At 37.9% G+C, this 14214-nt stretch overlaps 1 protein-coding gene across 1 annotated transcript in view; it reads left to right on the forward strand.

Annotated features, from left to right (window-relative positions):
* The window catches only part of PLCL1 (phospholipase C-like 1), a 405823-nt gene that overhangs the window by 313719 nt on the left and 77890 nt on the right, over window positions 1-14214 (forward strand). Inside the window, exon 2 of the mRNA XM_006889069.1 lies at window positions 8742-11216. Within this exon, the coding sequence (XP_006889131.1) occupies window positions 8742-11216 (2475 nt within the window). The remainder of the gene's footprint in view (window positions 1-8741; window positions 11217-14214) is intronic.

Raw genomic sequence — 14214 nt, forward strand, 5'->3', positions numbered from 1 at the left:
AGGGGGATTGCACAGTTTGATGGGTGGAGGGAGAGGGTGAAGGCATTGGGAAGGACCTGGCAGGGACCTGAAAAGACTGGATAATGGTAGGCAAGGTCTATAAAGTGATTAATGTTATAAAACATAATGCATGAGAGTGATTGTATGAAACACAATGTGAATGAAGAATAGCGTGAAACACAATATATATAAACTTTGTAAGCAAACCAATATAAAATGGAAACAAAAAGAGGAAAAGAAAAGACATTGATTCTTACTGTCAGCTTTGTTCATCATCCAACTTTCAGATGCATACAAAACAATTGAAAATTCCATGACATGAATCAGATGCCTTTTAATCTTTAAAGATATCCTTGCTCTTAAGCACTTTAAGGGGGCCTTGGACAGCAGATTTGCCCAGTGCAATATGTCGTTTGGTATCTTGACTGCTACTACCATGGGTGTAGATTGTGATCTAAGTAAAATGAAACCTTTGACAGCTTCAATCTTTTATCCATCTATCCACCTTGCAGCCTGGTGGTGAGGATTTTAATCTTCTTGATGTTGAGATATAATCCATACTGAAGGCTATTGTCTTTCATCTTCTGCAGCAAGTGGTTCAAGTCCTTTTCACTTTCTGCAAACAAGTTTGTTCCATCTGCATAATGCAGGTTATTGATTTGTGTTCCTCCAATCCTAATGCCTTTTCTTCATATAGTTCAGCTTCTCAAATTATTTGCTCAGCATATAGATTCTATAGGTATAGAAAAAATATATAACTCTGATGCATACATTTCCTGATTTTAACCATTCAGGGCTCTCTTGTTCTGTTCAGGCAACTGTTTTTTGATCTGTGTATAGGTTTCTCATGAGAACAATTAAGTGTTTTGGGATTCTCATTCTTCTCAATGTTACTCATAACTTGTTGTGATCCACAGAATCAAATACCTTTGCATAGTCAATAAAATACAAGTAAACATCTTCCTGGTATTCTCTGCTTTCAGCCAAGATCCATCTGAGAGCACTACTACTATGGCCTTATCTGAATCCAGCTTGAATTTTTGGCAGTTTCCTGTTTGTGTACTTTCCAACAATTTAAAAATAATTTTTAAGATTTTACTTGCGTTTGGTATTAATGATATTGTTTGATAATGTCCACATTCTGTTGAATCATCTCTCTTTTGGGACTGGGAAAAAAAAGATGAATCTTTTCCATTCAGTTGACCATGTAGTTGTTATCCAAATTTCTTACATACCCAGGACTGCATCTGTTTGTTGAAACATGTTGATTGGTATTCCATCAATTCCTGGAGTCTTCATTTTTTGCCCATTTTTTAGTGTAACTTGGACTTTTTCTTCTTTCATTACCATTAGTTCCGGAACACATGCTACTTCCTGAAATGTTTCCATATCCACCACTTCTCTTTGTTACAATAACTATGTACTCTTTCCATCATTTTCTGATGCTTCCTACATCATTCAAGATTTTGACCAGAGAATTCTTCAGTATTGTAATTTGTGGCTTGGAATTGTTCTCCGTTTTTTTTTTCTAATTTGAGAAATGCCAAGTATATTCTTCTCTTCTGGTTTTGTAACTCCAGTTCTTTGCATATTTTACTATAATACTTTGTGTCTTCTCTAGCTGCTCTTTGAAATCTTCTACTCATCTCAATTAACTCATTATTTCTGCCTTTTGTTTTGGCATCTCAACATTCTAGTGCAAGTTTCAAAGTTTCTTCTGTTACCAGTTTTGGTATTTTCTTTCTTTCTTGTCTTTTTAATGACTTTTCGCTTTCTTCATGGATGATATCCTTGATGTTATCCCATAACTCATCTGGTCTTCAGTCAGTGTTAAATGCCTTATATCTGTTTTTGAGATTAATTTTAAGTTTAGGTGGTATAGACACGTGGTAATATTTTTATTTTTGTCTGGTTTTAATTTTTTCAGCTTCAATTTGAACTTACACATGACTAATTGATGGTCTGTTGCACAGTCATCCCCTGGCCTTGTTTTGATTGCTGATATTGAGCTTGTCCATTTACTCCTTCCATAAATACAGTTACACTGCATTGTGTAGCAGTACATCCTAGTGTGTAGTCACTTTTTATGTGTTGGGGTTTTGAGTTTTAAAGCATTTTTAATAAATAAACCATTGTATAAAGCATACTTGATTTCTAGCTTCATTTCAAGTACATATTTTTCAACTATCACAGGTTTTAATATACTCTGTTGTTAAGAGCATTAGGCATATTCTCTCAATGAGATGAAACAATAGCAGCAGCAATAGGCTCAAGTGTGTCAGAAATGATGAGGATGGCACAGGATATGACAGAATTTAGGTCTTTTGTTCATTGGGTTACTATGGGCTATTTCTATTGTCTTCACACTATGATGAACTATGTACTATTACTATGACTACTACCAGACTCGATGGCACTTAAAAGCAACAATGATAACAACAATCCTCTTATTCTAGACTCTGCACCATGCTTTATATCAGAGATAGAAAAGCATGGGGTGATGGTTCTCTGACTTTAATTCTTACATAATGCTTCAGCAATTATTTCCTTTCAATTATTACATTTAAATAATTCATTAGTTTCATGATTGATCTCCAGAGCTGAATTTGTATTAAAATGACAGAGTTTATTTGGGGCTTGTCAGTGTATTAAAACAAAACAAAAAAATGATTGTATTAACTGAGTTTTTGTTAAAGAACTTGCATCATATCCAACCACCTAGGCCTAACAGAGAAAAGCATTTGTGGAAACAGATTGATTTATTTGAGTCATGTGAACATTTCCACCAACTTTATTAAAGTGCATTTAGAGAGCTGTAAAGCTTTTAGTGTAGGTGTCTCACTTAATCTTCAATGTCATCGTGTTCAATATTGCAGAAAAGAGTGAACATGTAAATACTAAACAATTTAACATTTTACCTATTATTTTGAAATAACTTTCAGGATTAGAAATCAACCTTTACAGCATGAAAATAGATAGAAATTACCTTTATTTAGATAAATGTGTTAGATACAGTGCTCTTAAACAAATCAGTGTCTTGGATTAGTTAATAAGGAAAAATATTTATCTGTTACTTTATTCAATTATGGGATTCTTCTTGAATATGACTATTAAATCCTTCATAAAATGCCCATTATATTGATTATTTAAGAATAAAATCTCCAATATGAGACATTTTCCAGAGTGATTAGATACCTATAACTATAATAATTCAGCTTATTTTTGTTCTTATTATATTTATTTAATGCAGTCTTTGTTGTTGTTGTTGTCAAGGTTAAGTAGCTCTGACAAAGAGGTTGTGGCATGAAAGTAGGAGGGAGATTTGGAATCTTTGATCCATTTTCCTCTGTTTTAGACTTTTCAGATCCCCTGGGTCCCAGGCCACGGGAAAAGCAATGTGATGGTTCTCTAAATCTGGACACTTATTTTTGTTCCTACAGCAGAACTTGAGAAACATCAGCATCCTGAAACTTTTCTCGCTTGTGTTAAATAGAAACCATAATGACTCAGGTCATCAGGCAAAGTTTTTTTGTTTGTACACATATATTTTGCCTGTCCTCTAGGTCATTTGTTGTTATTGCTGCATACACTAAAGTTTAAACTGATCCATAGTGGACCCTCCAGCAAGTTTTCAGAGACAATTAATCACACAGAGCAAGACTGCCCATCCTTCTCCTGCGGTATATTTGAATTATGTATCGTTGGGATTGCAGTACAATTTCTTACTTTAGGCCATTAGAGCTCCCTAGCTCATTTGTTCGGGACTTGAAATTAGTCTGGATTTTGTCTTTTGTGAGATAACTCCCTAAGATTATTTCTTTTTTACTGATTCTAATTTTAAGGCATTTGGGGGTACATTTTGTAATCATGTTGGAAGTCAATGTCTATGGAATCTGCTGCAGGTGGACTTTTTTCCCCTCTAGGATATATTTTTCAGAAAGAACCTTTTTAAAAGCTTATCTTACTGGGAGAGAAAGTCTTGATTCAAAGTTATATTATTACAAAAGACAGAGGCTTAAGAGAGTATAGTCTCACAATAGTAGTTTTATTCTTAAAATATTTATTCTTAAATAGTGGCTCAAGTTAAAATGGCAGTACTAGACTGTGAAGTCTAGCTAATGGACAGGTATAGGGCACGAGAGCTTTATCTGTGTACTCAGTGAGCTAATAATTCCCAGTTAAGATTTGTTGGGAACTATTAGAGATTTTTATCACTCTGCTGACGATAATCTTGTTTAGAACATGATCTGCTTATATAAAATTAATTTTAGATGTGAAAGCTGTCATTAGTTTCGAAGGGTGCTCAAATGGCCTGTGCTGACCTGAATCACGGTCTGATTTACCAGCACATTTCACAGTTTCCCCCTTGTCTTTATTTAGTAAATGAATCCCATCTCAGTAATGCCATTAGGAAAAGTACACACAAACATCTGATAGGTCTAAGCATGTGGGTTGTGACAAATTTCTCTTTGTTCTAATAGTGTATCTGTGTGTAAATAAACGGCTGAGGATTTATTGTTGTTTTTCACTTAAGGATGAGGAAATGGACCACTATAGGCTAATTAAAAAGAACAGCTCTCTGGAAAAGCAGGAGCTAAGTTGTTAAATGCCAGGGCACTGAGAGGCAATGTTCTAGAATCTAAATTGGGTAATTTATATCTCTGTCACTTGAACATCTGATATATATTTGAGTCATTGAGTCATCCCTCCAGTATCCCATAACTGAAGCAAATTTTGTTTCTTTTCCATAGGCAAGGTTTTAGTCAATTGAATAATAAATCATCCTGCCGTTTCCCCAAATCACAGACTAGGGGGCTTTTCTAGGCAGCTGCACAGCTAAACCAGGCCTTAAAGAAGAGGCTGTTCCATGTTTGAAAAGAAGACCTACCAGAAGGGCTCAGATTTTGGTTTCACTTTTCAGAGTTTAAAATAGTAATGTTATGTAGCTGGTTATATTTTTAAAAAATATTTTTATTTCTGAAAAGTTGTTTCAATGCTCAGAAGTCAGTAATGACTTCTTGATGACCCCTGGACATTATTCATGCCCACAATGGGCTTAAAATAGCCAGATATATGAGAAAAAAAAGAATCTTACAAACACAGTCCAGAGAGTATACTCACGTGAATGTCTTTTTTTGAATCTCACAGTAACCCTATTATGTATACCACATCCCAACCCAGACCCACTGTCATCCCTATGAGGTTTCCAGCTGTAACCTATGGATATAAATGGCCACAGCTTCTCATGTGAGAAGGTTCTCTTGACTTTTTGGTTGGCAATCAGGCACTTAACCATTTGTACCACCAGACATATTAATTTTTATCTTTAAATTAAAAAACTAAATTCATGCTTGTGTTGTTGTTGATTGCTGTCATGCTGCTTAGGAAGTGGATGCCTTTCTTGCTTCCAAAGACTCATAGAGGTTTAGTAATTTACATAAAATTTTATATATGTTGCTGTATGTGCTGTTGAGTTCCTGTGACTCATAGTGACCCTATGTACAATAGTTCTGAAGCCTGCCCTGTCCTGAGCCATTCTCATGATTCCAACACACCAACCCCTATTGCCGTAGGTACTGTATCAATCCATGTCATCTGGGTCTTCTGGTCTTCTTCTCCTGTGCTGTGCCTCCACCAGAAACTTACTATTTGAGAATAGCAATTTTTGTTCCAAGGATAAAGACCTTTGCACTGTCTACTTTGCTGTTTGTTTGCTATGTTTATAAAATGATGCCTATAAACATGCATTAAAGTGCTTTTAGGAGATATTCTTGGGGAATATCTTACTTGATAATATGCTTGAAAGCATTATTAAGTTTGAGTCTGTGATCTCAGAAATGTAGAGGATAACATGAAGGGAAGACTTTTACTGAAATTGGTTGACACAGTGACTGCAACAGTGGGCTTGAACATTGTCTGAAGAGATTGAACATTGTGGCAATTGTGATGGTGGCCCAGGATGGGTGTTCAGAGGGTCACTATGAGTCAGAGTTGACTAGATGGCAACTAACCACGAGACATGGTCTGAACCATATGTCTGAGTGGAACGAATGATTTACACTCAATTATTAATTGAAAAATTGGCAGTTAATATCCACATAGAAGTACTATGGAAGAATGCCTGATAATTGCTTTTCATAAGGATTATAATCAGGAAAACTACATGGATTAGTTTTACTCAGTAACATATGGGCTCTTGACTGAACAGCAATGGTTTTTGTTTGTTTTCTTTTTAATTTTATGAACAGAAGGAGGTATAAACAATACCCACTTTTTAGCTGCACCAGTTAGGTATTCAATGCAAATGAATGGAAGTGATAGACATAGCACTTAGGATTCTATTATCTGTGATTATGAATATTCAAAAGACTAGAGTTGTATTTTAGGAAGAATGATACATGAGAAAAATCTTGACTACCCGGGAACAATAGTCACAAGTAACAATCTGTTTCAGATTCACTAATCTGAATGAATGTTGTTTGATATTCTATTGGCCAATTCAGGATAAATTGGGCTGAGGAGATTGAGACTTTGTGACTATTGTAGTTATTTCATATTTACACACCAGAAATTCCACACATGGTGGTTATAAAACAATAAAAATTTATTTTCTCACACTATAAGAAGCTGGAAGTCTGAACTTAAAATGCTGGCCCTAGAACATTTCCTATGCCAGCTATGGAGGAGGCTTCTTTGTAACTTCAGATAATGTCCTGGTGCTTTAGAAATGTCTGTGTGGCTTAGCATGTCTTCCACTGTCTCTCCTCTGCTCACTTGTGTTATCAATTTCATTTGTCCAAAGACACTGCACATTAATCCTAGTTAACGTAACAAAGACGTTCCCAAGTGGGATTATAACCATAGATGTAGAGAAAAAGATTTAAAAATATTTGAGGAGGACATCAATGAATACATAGCAGTGACTAGGGGTCAAGGGCCTTCGAGGTTTGGATCAAGGGCTCCAGGTACATACTATGTGATAGATACTATTCTGTTATTAACATTAAACAAAACTTAAACTTTAGCTTTATGTTGTTTAGAAATTTTTTTAGATGCGGTAGAATTTTCTTAAATTCACTGAAGAACTTATTAAATACGTAGCAATTAATTTGCCATAATACTCTATGTGAACTCTTCTGGGAAAAGGCTTTGAAATGAAAATTAAATTAGAAGGCCCGTGAATGTTAGTGGTACATCCATATTTCTGTTTCATTTTAAGCAGTAGCTGCTAATAGTATATTATATTATATTATACTTGATAGTTGATTCCTGTCTGGTTCATTTATTGGAATCTTTTGGGAAACTTCAGTCAAATGAGATTCATTTGACTACTGTTGTTGGCTCCAAACTTGATTTTTCCCAGATAGTCGATTTTAACCACTGACCTTTTTGTTGTTGTTAGCACTAAATTTCCCAACCACAGTGCTACTAGAACTCCTAACATATATAGTTATTCTTTAAAATGTTATGTCAACAAGTCACCTATGACTCATAGCAACCATATGTACAACAGCTCTGAAGCTTGCCCTGTCCCCTGACTCCAACACACCTATCCCCATTACCTCAGTTACTGAACCAATCCATCTTATCTGAGGTCTTCCTCTCCTGCACTGTCCCTCCACCCTAACAAGCATGATGGCCTTCTCCAATGATCAGTCCCTCCTGGCCACATGCCCAAAATATGTCTCACACACACACACACACACACACACACACACACACGTCCTAACCTCCAAGGAGAAACTTGGTTTCACCCTTTCCAAGACATACCTATTTGTTTTCTTGGTGGTCCATGGTTCACGACTCTTCTCCAGCACCACAACTCAAAGGCATCGATTCTTCTTCTGTCATCCTTAGTCATTGTCTGAGGGAAAAACTGATCTTTAGTCCAGCTGCTTTGTAAACACTTCAAAGTGTAATATATGTTAAGGGTAAGCCATTTAAATGAAAATATTTTAAGTGAGTTCTCTTTAAGCTGTCGAGAGGATTGTTTATGCCTTTTACTTTAATGAACATGTAGTCTGTTCAAATCTCCCAGGTTCAGGAGAAAGATGAGTAGTCTTCTTTTTTAATGATTTATTACCTTGGAAATGTGATGGAGCGTTGCTGGGGACTCAGAATTGACTCCATAGCACTGAGTTTGCTTTTTGATAGGAACTTGAGGGAGGTTGATAAAGCATCATCAGGTAGATATTCTTAAGAAATAAAAAAAAAAATCTGATTTAATGGACAAATAAGAGTTTGTGGTGTTGGAGAAGAGTACAGAAGGTGAAGCCAGAGTCCTCCTTGGAAGTAAGGATGGTGAAACTTTGTCTCACATACTTAGGCATATTGCTAGGAGAGGCTACTTCTTGGAGAAGGGCGTCATGCTTGGACATGTGGAGGGACAGTGAAAGAAAGGAAGACCCTCTACCAAGTGAATTGATACAGTGATTGCAGCAGTGAGCTCAAGTGTATCAGACTGTGATGGCAGAGACTAAAACAGGGTTCAGATCAACAACATAGCTAACATCATGACTGATTTTAAAGGACACAGAGGCATTGGGAAAATCAGTTTTTCCTATGCTTTACACTATCACATTTTCTTGGCAATTTATCTTTTCTTAATGAAAAAGTATGCTTTAGGTCAGACCCTGCCCAAATAAATACAACAGAAATAAGTCTGAGGAGTTTGTATAGTATGTCGATATATACCCACATTCTAAAGGAAATCGGCTCACTGTCTTAAAATTCTTTTACAGGATCCTGCAAACCAGAAATGCGGTGGAAGGAAGAAAACAGTGTCTTTCAGCAGCATGCCATCCGAAAAGAAGATCAGCAGTGCAAGTGACTGCATCAGCTTCATGCAAGCGGGCTGTGAACTGAAGAAAGTCCGACCAAACTCTCGAATCTACAACCGCTTTTTCACTCTGGACACAGATCTCCAAGCTCTCCGCTGGGAACCTTCCAAGAAAGACCTGGATAAAGCTAAGCTTGATATTGCTGCCATCAAAGAGATCCGGCTAGGCAAGAACACGGAGACCTTTAGGAACAATGGACTTGCTGACCAGATCTGTGAAGACTGTGCCTTTTCCATACTTCACGGGGAAAACTACGAGTCTCTGGACCTCGTTGCCAATTCAGCTGACGTAGCAAACATCTGGGTGTCAGGGTTACGCTACCTGGTTTCTCGAAGTAAGCAGCCCTTTGACTTTGTGGAGGACAACCAAAACACGCCAAGGTTCATGTGGCTGAAAACGGTGTTTGAGGCAGCGGATGTCGATGGCAATGGGATTATGTTAGAAGATACCTCGGTGGAGTTAATAAAACAACTCAACCCTACTCTGAAGGAATCTAAGATCAGATTAAAGTTTAAAGAAATCCAGAAGAGCAAAGAGAAGCTGACTACCCGAGTGACAGAAGAAGAGTTTTGTGAAGCTTTCTGTGAACTTTGCACCAGGCCAGAAGTATATTTCTTACTTGTACAGATCTCTAAAAACAAAGAATACTTGGATGCTAACGATCTCATGCTCTTTTTAGAAGCTGAGCAAGGTGTTACCCACATCACCGAGGACATGTGCTTAGACATTATTCGGAGATATGAACTTTCTGAAGAGGGGCGTCAAAAGGGATTTCTTGCCATCGATGGCTTTACTCAGTATTTGTTGTCACCAGAATGTGACATTTTTGATCCAGAGCAAAAGAAGGTCGCCCAAGATATGTCTCAGCCATTATCTCACTACTATATCAATGCCTCTCACAACACCTACCTGATTGAAGACCAGTTCAGGGGGCCAGCAGATATTAATGGGTATGTCAGAGCCTTGAAAATGGGCTGTCGAAGCGTTGAACTCGATGTAAGTGATGGTCCAGACAATGAACCGATCCTTTGTAATAGAAATAACATGACAGCACACCTTTCTTTTCGCAGTGTGATAGAGGTGATAAATAAATTTGCCTTTGTCACCTCTGAATACCCACTCATTCTCTGCTTGGGCAATCACTGCTCCCTCCTACAGCAGAAAGTAATGGCTCAGCACATGAAGAAAATTTTTGGCAGTAAACTCTATACAGAAGCACCTTTGCCATCTGAATCCTACCTCCCTTCCCCCGAAAAGTTAAAAAGGAAGATCATCCTGAAAGGAAAGAAATTGCCTTCTGACTCAGATGTTTTAGAGGGAGAAGTAACAGATGAAGATGAGGAAGTGGAAATGTCTCGAAGGATGTCAGTGAATCATAATGGTGAGCCCAAACAAGTATGGCTGTGCAGGGAGCTCTCCGACTTGGTATCTATCTGTAAATCAGTTCAATACCGGGATTTTGAGCTATCTATGAGAAGCCAAAACTATTGGGAAATGTGCTCCTTTAGTGAAACAGAAGCCAGCCGGATTGCAAATGAATATCCAGAGGATTTTGTAAACTATAACAAGAAGTTCTTGTCGAGAATCTATCCAAGTGCCATGAGAATCGATTCTAGTAACTTGAATCCACAGGACTTTTGGAATTGTGGCTGCCAGATTGTGGCAATGAATTTCCAGACTCCAGGCCCCATGATGGATCTTCACACAGGCTGGTTTCTTCAAAACGGAGGGTGTGGTTATGTCCTGAGGCCTTCTGTGATGCGAGATGAAGTTTCTTACTTCAGTGCAAACACGAAGGGCATCATGCCGGGGGTTTCCCCTCTAGCTCTTCATATCAAGATCATCAGTGGCCAGAATTTCCCAAAACCCAAGGGGGCTTGTGCCAAAGGGGATGTCATCGATCCCTATGTTTGTGTAGAGATTCATGGAATCCCTGCAGACTGTTCTGAACAAAGAACTAAAACTGTTCAGCAAAACAGTGATAATCCCATCTTCGATGAAACGTTTGAGTTTCAGGTGAACCTTCCCGAGTTGGCCATGATCCGTTTTGTTGTTCTAGATGATGACTACATTGGGGATGAGTTTATAGGACAATATACGATTCCATTTGAATGCCTGCAGCCTGGATATCGCCATGTGCCTCTGCGTTCTTTTGTGAGTGATGTCATGGAGCACGTCACCCTTTTTGTACACATAGCAATAACTAACCGAAGCGGAGGAGGGAAGGCACAGAAGCGCAGCCTTTCCGTGAGAATGGGGAAGAAAGTTCGAGAGTATACCATGCTCAGGAATATTGGACTTAAGACCGTAGATGACATCTTTAAAATCGCAGTTCATCCTTTACGAGAAGCCATAGATATGAGAGAAAACATGCAGGTAGGAAAAAAAAATCTGCTTCTTCCTTCCTACCCCCTCTCCCTCCTTTCGTCTCTTATGAGTGAGCATTGTATTTTATTAACAATGTGATCTCCCTCCTTCTTCAGATGATAAAGAATGGCCAGGCAAATTCATTGATCACAGTGTTACCTTTGATAAAATATATTTTTATGTTTTTAATTGAGGAGTTATATTAAGTTTGTCTTGAATTAAGCCTGTTAATAGAGTGTATTCCTAGTTTATAGTGATACTGTTGTCTAGAAATAGACATGCAGGGCACCTTCTTGCCACTAGGCCACGAGAGCTCTCTATATGCGGAAAAGGAGAATATAAAATATTATGTGCTTCTAAATTTCAGAGTCTTTTCTATACAGATACACTTAATACTTGTAAATAATTCCGGTCCTCTACCATGGAATTCGTTCTGACTCATAGCCACCCACTCTTGGATTTCTCGGACTTTGAATTTTTATGGCATGGGATTTCCCATCTTTCTCTAGTAGAACAGCTGGTGGATTTGAGTTGGCAACCTTCCGGTTGGCAGTAGAGCAGAATATATCATACTATTAAAGCCACTTACAAGTATTAAGAATTTTAAAATATGAACATAGGAGAGAATGTAAAGTTAGCACTAAAAATAACAAGCCTATTAAATTAAATTACACACATGCACAATGAAGTACTCCCTACAGAAACAGCACTCACACACACACACACACACACACACACACACACACACACACGAAAATGTTAACACTTGGACTTGCTGATACCTAGTCTTCTCACAGAAATGTCATTCATTTGGTAGAGAGAACCTCAAAACAAAACACAGATTCTAGATTAAAACTTATCCATGTGTGATCTTGAGAAAATTATTTCAGGTTCCTGATATTATTAATTTTCTCCATATAAGAAAGGTAATAATACATTAGATATCATTATGAGAATTACATGCAAGCATATAGTAGCCTTCGTTGGCAGAGTAGAACTACCCAAAAGTATTTCCAAGACCCTTTATAGAAGGGTCTTTATAGAAGCACACTGCTATGTCCTTTTTTTTTTTCATAGAGTAGCTATTGTTACTATATACTGTTGAGTCAGGACCGAGTCATAGCTGACTCTTCAGTGGTTTTCAGAGGCAGGAAATCTCACAGAAGGAAAGGGCCCATCTTCCTCCCACAGAGCTCCTAGTGCACTCAAACCCCATGCCTTTAGGATGGCAGGACAACTCCTCACCACTAACCCAAGAGCTCCCACAGAAACCAGCCAGAGGGTTCAAACCGTCAACTTTTCAGTTACCAACAAAGTGCTTTAACCACTAGGCCACCAGGACTCTTTTGACTTAATCTGTTTTCTCCAAATAAGGTAAGTAAGTAAATGCTACAGAAATGAAATACAAGAATTAAATGAGAACTTAGATAAACTGATAAGATAAGTTAAACTTAGATAGAGATAACTGAAATTTGTTTCCTTCCATTTATTAATGTGAGGAGATGGGTGCAAAATTTTTTTCATCACTATCAATCTAAAGTACATTTAACACGCTCCTGCCTGGTGGCCTTGTCCTCAGGGACTTAAGCTGAAAAGGCCATGCCTCAAGGGCTCTTTGAATCCACTCATGGCTCATTGGGAAGAAGATGGGCAGTCTCCTCCCAGGCTTCTCATAGTCTGGGATGCCCAGTGGATGATCAGTTATGAGTTAGTTCTGATTAAACTTTGAGAATAAAAGAAAATGTTATGTAGGAGCAATCAAGTAACAAATATCCACTAAATAAGTGTGTAATGACATCCTGGTTGGTAAAAGTAGTAGCAGTCTATGTGTGAAACCAAAACAGAAGAATATCATGCCATTTAATCTATTTATTCCTTTAATTAATAACACACACACACACACACACACAGAGAGAGAGAGACATACTCTTTCAATTTAGAAAACAAGGTTGAAGATGTTGCATAATTACCTGTGTATTGCTGTGTACCATCGAGTCAGAACCAACCGAGAGCCACCCCTCCAGTGGCTTTCCAGAGGCAGTTAATTGCACAGGAGGAGAATGCCCATCCTTCTCCAGCGGAGCCGCTGGAGGATTCACACCACATGGCTTTGGGATTGCAGTGCAGCTTCTTGCCACGAGGCTACCAGTGCTTCTATACATTATGTTAAATTAATAGCAATATTTGGGGTTTTAGATTCAGATTATCTAATATAAAAATTTATAATCCCTTATGGTTTTTAGTCGCATGATAAACTCACACAAGTAAACATGGTGAAAATATTTTTAAAGATAAATTCTGGGATTGGTTTAGCAATTTTATAGACTTAAAAGGTAGCCTGGTCAGTAGGGAGTTGCACTGCGAACCCTAAAGGCCACACTTCTCTGGTGCTTCACATCCACAGTGATGAGCAATCTCCTCTCATGGAACTTACAGACTCAGACACCCAATGGAAGGGCGGCTGTGAGTTGGTTCCAACTCAATGACAATGAGGGCATTCTGAGAAAATAGTAGTGGTATCTACACCACATATAAATTCTTAGGTTGTAAGTATTTAACCTGGAATGAGGAGCTTTGGCCATGATTTGAAATCTCTTTTAAAATCTCATTGCCATCGAGTCAGATCCAACTCATAACTGACCCTCCAGTGGGTTTTCAGAAGCTGTAAATTACACGGGAGTCAATTGTCCATCTTTCTCTTGCAGAGCAGCTGGTGGATTTGAATCCTCAGAGAGGTGCCACCTTTGGGTTAACAGCAGAACTCTCTACCTGCTAAGTGTATACTTCAAATAGCAGTATCTTTTGCTTTACCAAGGAAATGTGTGAGGAACTAGAGTCAGAAAATCAAAAGGGCCGAACTCGCTCAGCATTTCTTAAGCTCAAAGAACTGAAGAACAGATTCAAACCTAGAGTTGCTGTAATCAAGGCAGAATAATAAATGATCCAGGAAGTATTAAAAGAAGATGGAAGGAATATACTGAGTCATTATATAGAAAGGAATTGGCAG

The sequence above is a fragment of the Elephantulus edwardii genome, unplaced genomic scaffold, assembly GCF_000299155.1.
Source record: "Elephantulus edwardii isolate Elephantulus edwardi_28Jun2011 unplaced genomic scaffold, EleEdw1.0 scaffold00075, whole genome shotgun sequence".
Taxonomy (NCBI): Eukaryota; Metazoa; Chordata; class Mammalia; order Macroscelidea; family Macroscelididae; genus Elephantulus; species Elephantulus edwardii.